Source organism: Mustelus asterias, chromosome 13 (genome assembly GCF_964213995.1).
Source record: "Mustelus asterias chromosome 13, sMusAst1.hap1.1, whole genome shotgun sequence".
NCBI lineage: Eukaryota > Metazoa > Chordata > Chondrichthyes > Carcharhiniformes > Triakidae > Mustelus > Mustelus asterias.
In genome coordinates this window covers 66236525-66254075 of record NC_135813.1, presented here as the reverse complement: position 1 = coordinate 66254075, position 17551 = coordinate 66236525, and the positions used below count along the sequence as shown (strand labels likewise).

At 45.4% G+C, this 17551-nt stretch overlaps 1 protein-coding gene across 7 annotated transcripts in view; it reads right to left on the bottom strand.

The window, feature by feature from the left end:
* The window catches only part of susd2 (sushi domain containing 2), a 170892-nt gene that overhangs the window by 123391 nt on the left and 29950 nt on the right, over positions 1 to 17551 (bottom strand). For all 7 annotated transcript variants that reach the window (XM_078226974.1, XM_078226972.1, XM_078226973.1 and 4 more), the window contains 2 exons: positions 5747 to 5951; positions 1626 to 1777 (listed from right to left, as the gene is read on the bottom strand). In XM_078226974.1, the coding sequence (XP_078083100.1) occupies positions 1626 to 1777; positions 5747 to 5951 (357 nt within the window). The remainder of the gene's footprint in view (positions 1 to 1625; positions 1778 to 5746; positions 5952 to 17551) is intronic.

Here is a 17551-nt window from a genome sequence, read left to right as displayed (position 1 = left end):
CTATGGATTTGGCATCCAGATAAATCTCTGCTCCCTGCTGTGGGACCAGAAAATCTTGTCAGATTGAATGGAGGTAAGATTCCAGCCAATACATCTTGCTGACATCTTGCCAAGGCCCACTATCTCTAAAAATATTTTTCTCAAGTGTCACTTCCAAGAATATTGGAACACACTGCAGCTTGAAGGGGGGGCGACATTTAAATCTGCATTTGATTTGATTTTTTGATTTGATTTGATTTGATTTATTATTGTCACAGATATTGGGATACAGTAAAAAATATTGTTTCTTGCACGCTGTATAGACAAAACATACCATTCATAGAGTACATAGGGGAGAAGGAAAGGAGAGGGTGCAGAATGTAGTATTACAGTCATAGATAGGGTGTAGAGAAAGATCAGCTTAATATAAGGTGAGTCCATTCAAAAGTCTGATGGTAGCAGGGAAGAAATTGTTCTTGAGTCGGTCGGTATGTGACCTCAGACTTTTGTATCTTTTTCCTGACAGGAGAAGGTGGAAGAGAGTATGTCCGGGGTGCTTGGGGTCTTTGATTACGCTGGCTGTTTTTCCGAGGCAGCGGGAAGTGTAGACAGAGTCAATGAATGGGAGGCTGGTTTGCGTGATGGACTGGGCTACATTCACAACCCTTTGTGGTTTCTTGCATTCATAGATCTCTACAGTTTGGGCTGAATTCTCCCTCCAGATTGAGGCACCTACGTGTTCTCCTACCTACATTGGCAGCGCCGTGTGCTGTCCACACAGCACTGCCAGCAGGACATCCTCACAGAGCCTGTCATTGGGCCTAATGGTTCCCTGGCCTCCCTCCATCCTTAATCGGATGGGCTCCGGGAGGCAACTTCTTAATTGCCTGCTTCCTGGGAGATCACAACTGACATCCCATTACATCTGTTTCCAGGTTCTTAATCCGGAATTGAGCCCAACATTAGGGTCCCGATGATCTTGGCAAAATCCAGCCAGTTATGTCCCGATGGGCAGTTACTGAGTGGAGAACAAATTCATCCCCACAGACCAGGACAGGGCAACTAACTAGGGAACCAGTTGTTTCGTTAAAGAAATAGCTTCTGCAGCTAATGCCAGCCTTCCACTGGCTCTCTGGATGAAATGATAGTCCACTCTTCCTCATAATGTTCCTTTGCTTTCTTTCAATCGACAGCAAAGGAACATGAAGGAAGCTGAATCCCAGATTTGATGATGTTCCATGGAGGAACAAAAACAGAGGCTTGCCACTACGGGCAGCATGTTTCTCAGGTCAGTGGGCCCTCATCAGCTTAACTTGGCTCCCAAGATTTATTCTGTTCACCACTGCTTATTGAGGTATTTGGGTAGCAGAATTGAAAAACATCTGCCTCCCTTCTGTGCTCCCAAACAACTTAAACCCAATTTCCCCAAGTTCATTTATTTGAATGGTTCCCAAACTGTTATGATTCAAGAAATAATCTCTTGAGACTTTCTAACTGCACTGTAGGTATACCTACAAATGAACTCTGGCAGTTTACGAAGTTTACCTTCTCAAGGGCAATTAGGAATGGGTAACAAATGCTGGCCTTGCACACATCCCATGACAGAATTTTTAAAAGATTTAGCCAAAGATTATAAATTTATTTACCTGACACCCACGTCCCAAGGCGACTGTAGGTCATCCCATTATCTGTTGACAACTGAAATGGTACCCTGCCGTTTTCATACAGCAATGGTGAGATACAGTGTGCCCTCCTGTCTTTATCGACGTAACCATTGGTAAGAATGTCTGACTTGAACCTGAAATGGGATAGGATCTGTGCTTTATTCAATTGAAGCATACATCAATGAAGGACAAACTCATTGGCTGGACTTTTACCGTCCCGCCAGCGAGGGGCGGACCATGGAAAGGTCCGTTGACCTCGGGCGGGCTTTTACGGTTTTGGGACGAGCACAGCTGTAAAATCCCACCCATTATCTTTGACTCTGAAGAACACATATCATCACACAAAGGCAGGGGGTACAGATGGTAACCATTATCTTCACAAAGATTAAACAAGAAGCTTGCACTAATGTTTGCACTTGAGACAGCTTGTCAGTTTTATACTGAGTTCAGACGTGGCTCTGTTGGTCATATCGGGCTGGACTTTACAACCTCGCTTGTCCCCAAACCGTAAAATCCCGCCCAAGATCAACAGACCTTCCCATTGTCCGCCCCACGCCCACTCCGATTCCCATGGCAGGCAGGGGGGTAAAATTCCGGCCATGGTCACCTATAATGTCCGGAGGTTGTAAGTTCCCAGTCCAAGACTTTGAAAACAAACAAGGCTGAAACTCCAGTGCAGTACTGAAGGCAGGCTGCACTGTCAAGTGTCCACCTTTCAGTTGGAATGTTAAACTAAGGCCTTCCTGCCCATGTTTAAATTTATTCATTCATGGGACATGAGTATCGCTGACTGGGCCAGCATTTATAGCCCATCCCTATTTGCCCTTAAACTGCGTGGCTTGCTAGGCCATTTCGGAGGGCAGTTGAGAGTCAACCACATTGCCTTGGAATCGCATGTAGGCCCGACCAGGTAAGGACAGAAGAATCCCTTTGGCATTAGTGAACCAAAGTTGACGATCAACTATGGTTTCATGGTAGATTCTTAATTCCAGATTTTTTAAATTGAATTCAAATTCCACCATCTGCTGTGGCAGGATTCGAACCCGGGTCCTCAGAACATTAGCTATATTTCTGGATTAATAATCTACCGATAATACCACTAGGCCATGACCTCCCCAAAGCAATAGATATGATGGATCGTATGCCAGTATATTGAAGAAGAGCAGGGGAGTTATCCCTGGTGTATTGGCCAACATTCATCCCTCAATCAAAACCGCCAGAAGCAGATTATCAGGTCATTATCACAGTGCTGTTTGTGGGGGTTTACAGTGAGTAAATTGGTTGTAATATTTCCTATATGACAACAGTGACCACACTTCCAAAGTATTTAATTGGCCGTAAGGTACTTTGGGACATCCTATGGGTGAAAGGTGCTATAAAAATGCAAGTCTTTCTTTTATTAAAAGTATCTGGAAGTGGCCCCATTTAGAGGTTATGATTCTGATGCTCTAACAATGCAGTGTATTGTCTGGGCCACTCAATTATAATAGTGCATTGAAAGCTCAATCTGGAGGATGTCTTTGAAGGACTCAGAAAGGAAGGAGCTAGCCAGGGATACTATTGAACTGTCTGGCAATGTCCCAGGGTTCATCGTACAGGAAAGACTGACCTCAGCCAAGATGGCAGCATAGGCCTCAACTGGCCTCAATGGAGGAAAAGTTAAACACAGAGTTCCTGCTTCTGATTGCATGTCGACATTGATGAAGACAGGATGGGACTGGCTGTGTTGTCCCTCATTAGTTCAATAACTTGCTATCCCTCACTATCACACATGGAAAAGGGACTTAACATGAGGTACCCGAGGGTTGACATGGCTGTTGAACCATACTCCACCTTGAGTCATAGCCTTCATCTGTCAGGTGAGAAAACTGGCATAAACAAAGCTTACATCCTGAATTTAATGCCCTCCCAAATCCTGTTGTGAATGGAAAGTGTGGACTGGGGTTTATGTTGTACCTGTGTCCTAATTTCCCCTTTGAGAGGGCAAGTAATACCTTTACAACAGGCAGGCAATGGCCTTATAAATATGCAAAGGTTGGATGGCATTGCAGAAGATTGAAAATGGTGTTTAAAAGCTTCCGAAAGTCAAAGCAGCTAAGTGGAAAGCAAACCTTCTGCTTTGCAACAGTAGCAGTCATACTGCAATCGATAAGGGAATGAAGCGGTGTAAAGTAATCTCCACCAGTTGAACTAACTGTGCCTCTTTAAACTCATAGCAGCCAAGGGATGGTTCAGTGATTAGCACTGCTGCCTCACAGTGCCAGGGACCCAGGTTCAATTCCAGCCTCGGGTAACTGCCTGTGTGGAGTTTGCACATTCTCCCTGTGTCCGTCTGGATTTCCTTTGGGTGCTCCGGTTTCCTCCCACAGTGAAAAGATGTGCAGGTTATGTTGATTGGCCATGGTAAATTGACCCTAGTATCAGGGGATTAGCAGAGTAATTATGTGGGGTTACAGGAATAGGGCCTGGGTGGCATTGTTGTTGGTGCAGGCTTGATTAGCCAAATTGCCTCCTTCTGCACTGCAGGGATTTTATGATTCTAATTTCATTACCAAGCTGTAGCCTGGGTTCCATGTCAATGAAAAGCCACAGCTACTATACATCACTGTGAAATGGGTTATTCTGTGTGGAATAACCAAAGAGCATTTTTGCAACAATGCCTTTTGGAAATGGATAGGAAAGGAATGGGAACTGAGTTAGCCTGAAAGAATAAATGGTGAATTGTAACAGTGGGAATGAAAATTGAACAGATTCTCAAATGGTCGGCAGATCAGCAAGATCCATTTCACGTTGAAAGACAAAGTGAAAAGGGATTGAGTAAATTAATGCGGATTGCTCATTCAATTTGGAGAAGCGTGTGCAGCAAGCAATGAGGAAGGCAAGTGGTATGTTAGCCTTCACTGCAAGAGGATTTCAATTCAGAAGGACAGGTCTCTTATGAGTTTAAATGTGTTGCCCAGATTACAGGGAATTCTGTCTCCAGGTACCTCCTCAATACAGGGCTTTGGTGAAACCACACCTGGAGTATTGTGCGCAGTTTTGGTCTCCGTAAGAAAGGATATACCTGCCATAGAGGGGGTGCAGCAGCGGAGATTCACTAGGTTGATACTGGGGTTAGCAGGATTGTCTTATAACAGATTGGTTCAACTGGGCTTGTATTCACTGGAATTTAGAAGGATTTAGAGGAGATCTGATTGAAAGGTATAAAGTTATAATAAGGCTGGACAGACTAAATGCAGGGAGGATGTTTTCCCTGTTTGGGCAATCTAGAACCAGGGGACATGGGATAAACCATTTAGGGCTGAGATGAGGAAATATTTCTTCACTCAGGGGGTAGTGAACCTGTGGAATTCACTACCACAGAAGCCAGGTCACTGAATATATTCAAGAAAGAGATGGGTAATTCGTAAGATTTTAATGGCATCAAGGGGAATGGGGAGAAAGCAGGAATATAGCATTGAGATCGATGATCAGCCATGATCATATTGAACTGTGGAGCCGGCTCGAAGGGCCAAATGGCCTTCTCCTGCTCCTAGTTTCTATCTTTCTATCTTTCCATGCAATGAATTGAAAATCTGCCCTGATGAAGAGATTGGGGAGATTAATTCAGGCAGTACATCCGATTTGTACACCTTACACAGTGGTTAGCACTGCTGCCTCACAGCGCCAGGGACCCAGGTTTGATTCCCGACTTGGGTCACTGACTGTGCGGAGTCTGCATGTCCTCCCCATGTCTGCGTGGGTTTCCTCCAGGTTCTCCAGTTTCCTCCCACAGTCCGAAAGACGTGCTGGTTCGGTGCATTGGCCAGGCTAAATTCTCCCTCAGTGTACCCGAACAGTCGCCGGAGTGTGGCGACTAGGGGATTTTCACGGTTACTTCATTGCAGTGTTAATGTAAGCCTACATGTGACACCAATAAATAAACTTTAAAAAGCCTCTGATCAAACCTTTTTATCATGGGAACATCAAATTTTTAAATGTATATTGAAATGGATTAATAGAAAAATTGGCAATAATTCTGTAACATATTCAAAGTTAAACACATTGTTGTTTTATTACAGGGAGATAGTTCTTAATACTTGCTGACTACATTAGAGACTCACTTGCAAATTATCGTGTCTTCAATTTTAAATGTTGCATCAAGGATGACAAAATCTTCTCCTCCCATTAACGTTCCCGATTGAGGAGATATCCGGAGACAGAATTCCCTGTAATCTGGGCAACACGTTTCCAGTGATTTGCAAGTCACATGACAGGAACAGTTAACCAATTTTTGTCCACAGCTGTTTTCACATGAATTCTGAGCATCTGAAAGTAAAAAAGAAAACATATCCAAGATTCAATCATACATTTTCAAGTCGGACATGATTCACGTTGAGAGGTAGGACAGGATCAAGGGGTTGAAGGGCCTCTTCCTGTTCCTATAGTCCTTGTAAGCTATAAACCCATTGACTCCACTGCTAGCTTAGCTACATTTCCTCAAACCCAGTCCCTCCATTCACGCCATGCTCCCGCTGCAGCAAAGTCGGAGAATTTGGCGGCCAGCCAAATCTCCGTTCACTGCAGTGGGATGGGAAAGTCCCGCCAACGTGGACGGTAATAAGATCCCGGCCTCCATCTCCGTTACATCTGTTAAGACAATGCAACCTTTCACAACAGTGTCTCTGATATTTCTCCCTCCTCAACTGAGGAATCTTTCCCCCAAGTGGTCAATAGGTCCTTAACTGTGTCCATTCTATTCCCTGAACTTCTGCTCTCACCTCTTCCCCTTCTTCCCAGGACAACAGTAGAGTTTCCCCTGTCCTCACCTTCCACCCCCGCCATCTCCATATTCAGCGGGTCACCTCCAGTGTGAAGCCACCAACAAATACATCCTCCCCTACCCACTGTTTTGATCATTCCAAAAGGACTGTTCCCTCTGTGACACACAAGTCCACTCCTCAGTCATCTCCAACATCCCCGCCCTTTCCTACGGCACCAATGCATGCAAGCACAGAAGATGCATAGCCTATCCTTCTACATCCTCCCTCCTCAATGTCTATAGCCACAAATATACCTTCCAGATAAAACAATGACTTATTTGTATTTCTTTCAACTGAGTATATTACCTCCACTGCTTACCATTCATTTCTCTACATTTGGAAGACCAGATGCAGACTGGGTGACCACTTTGTGGAACACTTCCATTCAGTCCATAATCGTGACCCCCCAGTCTTCCAATCACCTGACTCATTAATTACCCACATTGCTCCCACTCTGGTCTTTCTGTCCTCGGCCTGCTACAGTGTACCAATAAAGCTCAAGTTCGAGATATAGAACCTTATCTTTCAATTTACAGCGTTCTGGACTCAACATTGAATTCAGCAACTTTAGATTATAACCTCTGCCCTCGTTACGTTTCATTTTTCTTTGCTGGTTTGTTTCTCTCTTATTTCCTTTCCTTGTTTGTCTGTTGTCCTTGTTCCTCTAGGTAATGGAGCTGGTGCGTTTGGCAGGTGCTGTCCAAGGACAGCGGCACGGTAGCACAGTGGTTAGCACTGCTGCCTCACAGCGCCAGGGACCTGGGTTCGATTCCCGGCTTGGGTCACTGTCTGTGTGGAGTTTGCACATTCTCCTCGTGTCTGCGTGGGTTTCCTCCGGGTGCTCCGGTTTCCTCCCACAGTCCAAAGATGTGCGGGTTAGGTTGATTGGCCATGCTAAAATTGCCCCTTTGTGTCCTGAGATGCGTAGGTTAGAGGGATTAGCGGGTAAATGTGTAGGGATATGGGGGTAGGGCCTGGGTGGGATTGTGGTCGATGCAGACTCGATGGGCCAGATGGCCTCTTTCTGCACTGTAGGGTTTCTATGATTTCTATGAAGGAGGCTTGGCGATTCGCTGCTGTGAGTCCTGTAGATGATGCACTCTGCTGTGCGCCAGCAATGGGGACAATGAATGTTTGAGGTGGTGGATGAGGAGCTGATCGAGCGGGCTACTTCGTGCTGAGCTTCTTGTGCATTGTTGGAGCCGGACTCGTCTAGGCAAGCGGAGAGTGTTCCAGAACATTCCTGACTTGTGGAAGTGTCACAAGATGAGTTACTCACCACAGAATTCCCAGTCTCTGCCCTGCCCCTATAGTCACAGTATTTATATGGCTGGTCCAGTTATATTTCTGATCAAATGGTAACACTTGGGATGTTGTTGTTGGGGGATTCAGTGAGGGTAATGCTGGTGAACTTCGATGAAAGATAGTTAGACTGGTGTCACTCTCAGTAACAAACATCTATATGAGCAGTACAGTATGAGCAGCCTCAGTTATATAAACGACTTGGGTGAGAATATAGCATGGTTAGTAAGTTTGCAGATGACACCAAAATTGGTGGTGTAGTGGACAGTGAAGAAGGTTATCTAAGACTACAATGGGATCTTGATCAATTGGGCCAGTGAGCCGAGGAATGGCAAAAGGAGTTTAATTCAGATAAATGCGAGATGTTGCATTTTGGTAAGACAAAACAGGGCAGGACTTGCAGAGTTAATGGTAGGGGCCTGGGGAGTGTTGTCGAACAGAAAGAAACCTATGAGTGCAGGTACATAGTTCCTTGAAAGTGGCGTCACAGGTAGACAGGGTGGTGAAGAAGGCTTTTGGCACACTTGCCTTCATTGGTCAAGCATTGAGTACAGGAGTTGGGACATTATGTTACAACTGTACAAAACATTGGTAAGGCCACAATTCTGGTCGCCCTGCTATAGGAGGGATGTTATTAAACTGGAAAGGGTGAAAAAAAGATTTACGATATTGTCGGGACTGGAAGGTTTGAATTATGAGAGGCTGGATAGGCTGGGACTTTTTTCCCTGGAGCACAGGAGGATGAGGCGTGACTTTATAGAGGTTTATAAAATCATGAGGGGCATGGATAAGGTGAATAACCAGGGTCTTTTCCAGGGTAGGGGAGTCCAAAACTAGAGGGCATTGGTTTAAGGTGAGAGGGGAAAGATTTCAAAGGGACCTGAGGGGCAACCTTTTCACACAGAGGGTGGTGCGTGTATGGAATGAGCTGGCAGAGGAGGTGGTAGAGGCAGGTACAATTACAACATTTAAAAGACATTTGGACAGGTACATGGATAGGAAAAGTTTAGAGGGATATGGGCCAAATGCAGGCAAATGGGACTAGTTTAGTTTAGGAAACCTAATCAGCATGGACGAGTTGGGCTGAAGGGCCTGTTTCTATGCTGTATATCTCTATGACTCTATGACTCTGTCTGTGCCAACATATTAATACATTTGCAAAAATAAGCCTGCTTGTGTGAGTAGGCAGTGTTAGTCTCCAGTTCATTTCTGACCTTTGTTTAGCACTGGGGCATTTAATGGAAAATTGTAAACAGCTTGTAGAGGTTGTACCTTTTAATTAGGAGCCAGGAATAGCATTTAGTCCCTGACTAACTACAAATAAGTGGTAATTTCACCCCAAATCCAATTTTCCATTTGATATGTATTTACCCAAATTCCTTGGGACCTTGATGATTCGGCGGCACAGTAGCACAGTGGTTAGCAGTGCTGCCTCACAGCGCCAGGGACCCGGGTTCGATTCCCAGTTTGGGTCACTGTCTGTGCGGAGTCTGCACGTTCTCCCCATGTCTGTGTGGGTTTTTTATGGGTGATCTAGTTTCCTCCCACACTCCAAAGGTGTGCAGGTTAGATGGATTGGCCATGCTAAATTGCCCCTTACTGTTCCAAGGTTAGATGGATTAGCCATGGTAAGTGTGTGGGGTTATGGGGTAGGGCGGGGGGAGAGAACCTGGGTAAAATACTCTGTTAGAGAGTCGGTGCAGACTCGATGAGACAAGTAGCCACCTTCTGCACTGTTGAGTTCTATGATTCTGAGTCTGGCTGTACATCCATAGAAACAACAAGCTGCTTAAGAATAGCACCTTTAATGAAGAAAATTGTTCTAAGGTGCTTCACAGCTGAAGGGGACAAGCTCGACAAGAATTAAGAAAGATAATAGGGGAAATGGTCAAAAGACCACTGAGCAGGGGGGGAGTATTAGAATCATAGAATCCCTACAGTGCAGAAGGAGGCCATTCGGCCCATCGAATCTGTACTGACTCTCTGACAGAGTATTTTACTCGGGCCCTATCCCCATAATCCCACATATTTACCCAAGCTAATTCCCAGAACCTACACATCTTGGGACACAAAGGGACAAGTCAGCATGGCCAATCTACCTAACCCTGCATATTTTTGGAATGTGGCAGGAAACTGGAGGAAACCCACACAGACACGGGGACAATGTGCAAACTTCACACAGACAGTCACCCGAGACCGGAATCGAACCCGGGTCCCTGGCGCTGTGAGGCAGTAGTGCTAACCACTGTGCCACCATGCTGCTGTAAATGTAGAAAGACAAATGGGTTGTGGGCAATTGCAGGACAGATCCCTGAATTCTCTACCACTGATGATAGAGAGATGCAGACTGTATTGAAAAAGTGGGACTGGAAGAGCTTATAAATTTGGGAGCGCTGAGAAGCTTAACCCAAGCTTAATGCACTGGAGATTGAAGGAATAGAGTATGAGCTAAGTGGGATTTAGTGCTGGGCGGAATGCAAGTGACAGTATTCTTGAAGTGGCAGAACCTCCTGCATTTAATCGTGAAATCATTACAGCAACATTTTAATTGAAATTTGGAGTAAGCCTAACATGGATTTTTTGACTTGATTTGATTTGATTTATTACTGTCACACGTATTAATATACAGTGAGAAGTATTGTTTCTTGCGCACTATACAGACAAAGCATACCGTACATAGAGAAGGAAAGGAGAGAGTGCGGAATGTAGTGTTACAGTCATAGCTAGCGTGTAGAGAAAGATCAACTTAATGCAAGGTAAGTCCATTTAAAAGTCTGATGGCAGCAGGGAAGAAGCTGTTCTTGAGTTGGTTGGTACGTGACCTCAGACTTTTCTATCTTTTTCCCGACGGAAGAAGGTGGAGGAGAAAATGTTCGGGGTGCGTGGGGTCCTTAATTATGCTGGCTGCTTTGCCAAGGCAGTGAGAAGTGTAGACAGAGTCAATGGATGGGAGGCTGGTTTGCATGTACAACCTTTTGTAGTTTCTTGCGGTCTTAGGCAGAGCACGAGCCAGACCAAGCTGTGATACAACCAGAAAGGATGTTTTCTATGGTGCATCTGTAAAAGTTGGTTAGAGTCGTAGTGGACATACCAAATTTTCTTAGTCTTCTGAAAAAGTAGAGGTATTGGTGGCCTTTCTTAACTACAGTGTCGGCATGGAGGGACCAGGACAGGTTGTTGGTGATCCGGACACCTAAAAACTTGAAGCTTTCGACCATTTCTACATCACCCCCATTGACGTAGACAAGGGCACGTTCTCCACCACGCTTCCTGAAGCCGATGACAATCTCTTTCGTTTTGTTGATGGTAGTGGGGAGGGGGTGGGGGGAGCAGTCTTGTTGAAATGGCAGGGGTAAGCTGAGATCCGCCGCAGAAAAACACTGGTTAAAACATTAGGCTCGGTAGCTCTGCTGTGGCCATCATTATATGTGTCGGAGGTTCCTCTAAGTGGGATGCGCAGAGCTTCCAGCTTCTTCAGGCATGGTTCATACTGCACCCATGCTGGGAATGGTATTCTCACATCTCTGCACCAGATCCTGCCCAAATCATCACATCGAGGTCAAACTGCCATTTTGGCTGATCTGACACAGAATTCCAAACTTGTCACTCACCAAAGAACATGTTACAAGTGGGACAAAAGCAGAAAATGCTGGAAAATCTCAGCAGGTCTGACAACATCTGTGGAGAGAGAATAGAGCCAACATTTCGAGTCTGGATGACTCTATTCTCTCTCCACAGATGTTGACAGACCTGCTGAGATTTTCCAGCATTTTCTGTTTTTGTCCAGATTCCAGTATCCACAGTATTTTGATTTTATCTTAATGTTACAAGTGAGTCCACCTGCCCTCCCAACCACTACCCATCCCACTGTGTTATTTAAAAGACCATCGAGTAATGTGATTTAGACCAGCCTGGTCCAACATACAGCCCATGACTGGAGATGGCTTACACAGCTGACACCCCTCCCAGCCCCAGTGTGACCCCCAGAGGCAGTTTCCAAAATACCGGTAAGTCGAGTGGAAGATTCTGAAAGAAACTGCTCTTCCAATCACAGGCCGGTCCTCTCCTGTGTCTGTTGCTGATAGGCGCATGAGTGAGCCTATCAGCACCAGAGCAAGCTGTGATTGGAACAGCTGGCAGTAGCAAGCGTGCGCCAACAAAAAGAGGTATTGGCTGGGGAAAGAGAAAGGCTTGCTCCTAAAATATAATTCTACCCTGAGTAACAGGGTAGATTCAGAAAGAATGTTCCCAATGGTAGTCCAGAACTAGGGGTTATAGTTTGAGAATAAGGCGTAATCCTTTTAGGACTGAGGTGATAAGAGTGGTGAAGCTGTGGAATTCATCACCACAGGAAGTAGTTGTGTGATTTCAAGAAGGAATTAGTTACAGCTCTTGGGACTAAAGGGTTAAGGGATTATGGGGGGAAGGCAGGATCAGGGTATTGAATTTGATGATCAGCCATGATCATAATGAATGGTAGAGCAGACTTGAAGGGCCGAATGGCCTACTCTTGCTTCTATTTTCTATGTATGTTTCAATAAGTGATGAGTGTGGTGCATTAAGCAGCATGAGATGTTAGTTTTGGATGGGTCAGAGATGTCCTTTGAAAATGTATTCCCTGACCTTGACCACCCACATGAGGTCATTGAACTTCTTGCAGCACAAATACCAAGTCCTCAGCGCCAGCCTCTGAGGGTTGGCCACCCTGCTTGCCTGCTCCAATTCCTTTCTAAGAAATTGCCTTGAGTGTCACATGACACCCACCAGCCCACCACTACATGCTGTCACCTCCTGTCAACACCTCTGGCTAAGGCCTCCAATGTCACACCTGTGAAGCTAAGAGATCTCTACCTGGCCAGGCCTGGCCTACGTGTGATTCCAGATATGCAGCAATGTGGTCTTAAGTGGCCTAACAGCAATGTGATCTTAAGTGGCTTACCAAGCCACTTAGTTCAAGGGCAATAAATGCTGGCCTGACCAGTAGTGCCCACATCCTGTGAATGAATGAATGAAAAAACAGCCATGGCAACCTAATATCCAATCAGACACTAATGTAACCTGTAGTAATCTGGATTGGAGGGTGTGTTTTTTATTCATGCCCTCAAATGTTCATCTCCAATCTACCACAACTCTAAAACCTTGAGATCTGTTATCTTCACCCAGAGAGTGGTGAGAATGCGGGTAAAATATGTGGGGGTAGGGCCTGGGTGGGATTGTGGTCAGTGCAGACTTGATGGGCCGAATGGCCTCCTTCTGCACTGTAGGGTTTCTATGATTTCTATGATTTCTATGAATGTGCAACTCACTGTCACAAGGAGGGGCTCAGGCAAATAGCATTGATTCATTTCAGGGGAAGCTAGATAAATGCGAGGAAGAAAAGATTAGCAGGTTGTGCTGATAGCGCAAGATGGAGACTCATGTGACACTTAACCATCAGCAATGGCCCATTGGACCAAATGACGTGTTTCAGTGCTGTACGATTCTGTGTAATTCTATGTAATGCTTGGAATCCTAATCCATTTACTGTGCCATGAAAATGTAGCTTGGCAGGACCTGTACACCGTAAAAAAACAAAGCCTCTGTTATTCGAGTGCCCAGATTGGTGTAGACTAAAGACACGGTGCCTCGTCTGTAAGTGGAGCTGATGATTAACATACTGTAATTTTTAAACGGCAGTTTATAACTTTTTCTCAAAACAGTTGTGTTCCTAGGACAATTCTTGACGTAATTGGTAGCTTCCAACTCCTAGTCTTAGTAGAAACAGATGCCTTGATTTTTCTATTTGTGGCAATTGAACTCAAGACAAGATACCCGTGCAGATATTCCATTGGACCCAACTGCTGTTGTTGCTCATTATTGCCTCCAGTTCTTGGCTGTGGATTATTTTATGGTTGACTAAATCAAGGTATCAGATCTGTAGATCTATTTAATGACTAGTATGTGCAGTGATTATCAATTTAGTTAAAAATTAAGTGTTATGGGGGTAGGGTCTATCTCACCACGGGTCAGCTGAATTCATAGCTGTTCCCATGCATTCCTTCAATTCTTCAAGCACCTTCACTTCTCTCGTTTTAATGTTCCTCACGTTTCTACTCTATTGTCCATTTCTCCCAGCTAGGTTTCCTTAACATTGAATAAGATTGGGCAGCAGCTCTAGTCTGGTTCATTTCTGCCATTCTTTACTCCTCTAGGACATTGAATAAATAACAATAAGCTAATAATTTGTGAAGGCCCATTTTCAGGCATGGAGTTGCAGTTTGCAATCTTCCACATGCCCATTCCTGTTGAGAAAGGCAGCACACAGATTTGGTGCCACCTCCTTGCTTACTCGATTGTAGAATTGCTCTGAATGGGACCTGTTTTGCCAGCTGCCTGGCCACCTCAGCAGAGGGCTAAGCACTGGTTCATGTTATGCAGTTAGCTTGCTCCTCCTAAAGGCAGTCTGTCCTGCTTAAACTCCCCGTTCTGACACTGGCTGCAAATAGGAACTTCAAATGTTGAGTACCAGAGAGATTCTCCTAGGTTCACAGATGTAACACTGGAGGCCTTAGTCAGGGGTGTTGACATGTTTCTGCAGTAGTGGGGGGGCTGGTGGTTGTCATGTGGCCCTCAAGGCAATTCCTTAGAAGGGAATTGGAGCAGAAGGCCAGAGAGGTCAATCCTCAGAGGATGGCGCTGAGGACTTGGTAACTATGCCAAGATGTTCAATGACCTCACATGACCTAGGGTAAGGGGATTGGATGGGGAGGAGTTCGTTAGGTGTGTTCAGGAGGGTTTCCTGACACAGCATGTGGACAAGCCTACAAGAGGAGAGGCTGCAATTGATCTGATACTGACCAATGAACCTGGACAGGTGTCAGATCTCTCAGTGGGAGAGCATCTTGGGGATAGCGATCATAGCTCTATCTCCTTTATGCTTGCATTGGGAAAAGAGAGGATCAGGCAAGCTAGGAAAGCGTTTATACGGAGTAAGGGGAAATATGAAGACATAAGTCAGCAAATTAGAAGAGTAAATTGGAAGGAGGTATTCTCGGGGAAATGTACTGAAGAGAGGTGGCAGTTTTTCAAGGAATGTCTGTCTAGAGTTCTACAGGACAACGTTCCGAGCAGACAGGGAGGTGTTGGTAGGTTAAAGGAACCGTGGTGCACGAAAGCTGTGCGGGACCTAGTCGGGAAGAAAAGGAAAGCATACAAAAGGTTCAGAGAGCTTGGCGAAGATAGGGATCTAGATGAGTATACGACTTGTAGGAAGGGACTAAAGAAGGAAATTAGGAGAGCCAGAAGCGGTCACGAGAAGGCCTTGGCAGGTAGGATTAAGGAGAACCCTAAGGCGTTCTATAAATATGTGAAAAATAAAAGGATGAGACATGAAAGAATAGGGCCTATAAAAGGTGAAGGCGGGAAAGTCTGTACGGAACCAGTAGAAATGGCAGAGGTGCTTAATGAGTATTTTGCCTCGGTTTTCACAGAGGAAAAGGACCTGGGTGGATGCACTGTGGGCTTGCGGTGGACTGAAAAGATTGAGTATGTGGACTTTAAGAAAGAGGTTGTGCTGGAATCTTTGAATGGCATCAAGATAGATAAGTCGCCGGGTCCGGATGGGATGTACCCCAGGTTACTGTGGGAGGCGAGGGAAGAGATTGCAGAGCTCTGGTGATAATCTTTGCGTCGTCGATGGAGACGGGTGAGGTGTCGGACGATTGGAGGATTGCGGATGTGGTTCCTATTTTCAAGAAGGGGAATAGGGATCGCCCAGGAAATTACCGACCGGTGAGTCTAACCTCAGTGGTTGGTAAGCTGATGGAGAAGATCCTGAGGGACAGGATTTATGAGCATTTAAAGAGGTTTAGTATGCTCAAGAATACTCAGCACAGCTTTGTCAAAGGCAGATCGTGCCCTACGAGCCTGGTGGAGTTCTTCGAAAATGTGACTAAACACGTTAACGAAGGGAAAGTGGTAGATGTGGTTTATATGGATTTTAGCAAGGCGTTCGATAAGGTCCCCAATGCAAGGCGTCTAGAAAAGGTGAGAGGGCATGGGATCCAAGGTGCTGCTGCCCTGTGGATCCAGAACTGGCTTGCCCAAAGGAGGCAGAGAGTGTGTATAGATGGATCTTTTTCTAAATGGAGGTCGGTCACCAGTAGTGTGCCCCAGGGATCTGTTATGGGACCCTTGCTGTTTGTCATTTTCATAAATGACCTGGATGAGGAAGTGGAGGGATGGGTTGGTAAGTTTGCCGACGACACGAAGGTTGGTGGGGTTGTGGATAGTCTGGAGGGATGTCAAAAGTTACAGAGGAACATAGATAGGGATGTAAGACTGGGCAGAGAAATGGCAGATGGACTTCAACCCAGATAAATGCGTAATGGTCCATTTTGGCAGGTCAAATGGGACGAAGGAGTACAATATTAAGGGAAAGACTCTTAGTACTGGAGAGGATCAGAAGGACCTTGGGGTCCGGGTCCATAGGACTCTAAAATCGGCCCCGCAGGTGGAGGAGGTGGTTAAGAAGGCATATGGTGTGCTGGCCTTTATCAATCGAGGGATTGAGTTTCGGAGTCCAGGGATAATGATGCAGCTATATAAGACCATCGTCAGACCCCACTTGGAGTACTGTGCTCAGTTCTGGTCGTCTCATTACAGGAAGGATGTGGAAATGATTGAAAGGGTGCAGAGGAGATTTACAAGGATGTTGCCTGGATTGAGTGGCATGCCTTATGAGGATAGGCTGAGGGAGCTCGGTCTTTTCTCCTTAGAGAGAGTAGGATGAGAGGAGACCTAATAGAGGTATATAAGATGTTGAGAGGCATAGATCGGGTGGACACTCAGAGGCTTTTTCCCAGGGTGGAAATGGCTGCTACGAGAGGACACAGGTTTAAGGTGCTGGGGGGTAGGTACAGGGGAAATGTTAGGGGGAGGTTTTTCACACAGAGGGTGGTTGGCGAGTGGAATCGACTGCCGTCAGTGGTGGTGGAGGCAAACTCAATAGGGACTTTTAAGAGACTCCTGGATGAGTACATGGGACTTAATAGGATGGAGGGTTATAGGTAGGCCTAGAAGGTAGGGATATGTTCGGCACAACTTGTGGGGCCGAAGGGCCTGTTTGTGCTGTAGTTTTTCTATGTTTCTATGTTCTATGTTTCTATGAGTAGTCAAGGTCAGTGAATGCATTTTCAAAGGACATCTCTGGTCTACCACAATACAAACATTTTGTGCTGCTTAATAAGCCATGCTCTCATCACTCACACAACAACAGTCCCCGGCACTTAGCCTAATATTCAGAAAATCCACCTCACCCTCATATTCATTCCATGATGCCAGTTAGACACCTACCTCTACCAGATACCTATAATTATTCAGCTATGAAGGCACAGTAATGTAACACAGGGCAATATGATCACTAATATCTCTTTCTTGCAGGACAAGATTTGTTAGTTTTGTTGTCTTCGCAAACACTTTTTGAGAAATGGTGGAAATAGAAACATAATGTAGAAACTAGAAGCAGGAGTAGGCCATTCGGCCCTTTGAGCTTGTTCCACCATACATTTTGATCATGGCTGATCATCGAATTCAATATCCTGATCCCCCGTTCCTCCCACATCCTTGATCCGTTTAGCCCCAAGAGCTATATCTAATTCCTTCTTGAAATCAGACAACGTTTTGGCCTCAATTACTTTCTATGGTAGTGAATTCCACACATTCACCACTCTCTGGGTGAAGAAATTTCTCCTCATCTCAGTTCTAAAAGTTTTACCCCTTATCCTCAAACTATGACCCCTAGTTCTGGACTCCCCCACCATTGGG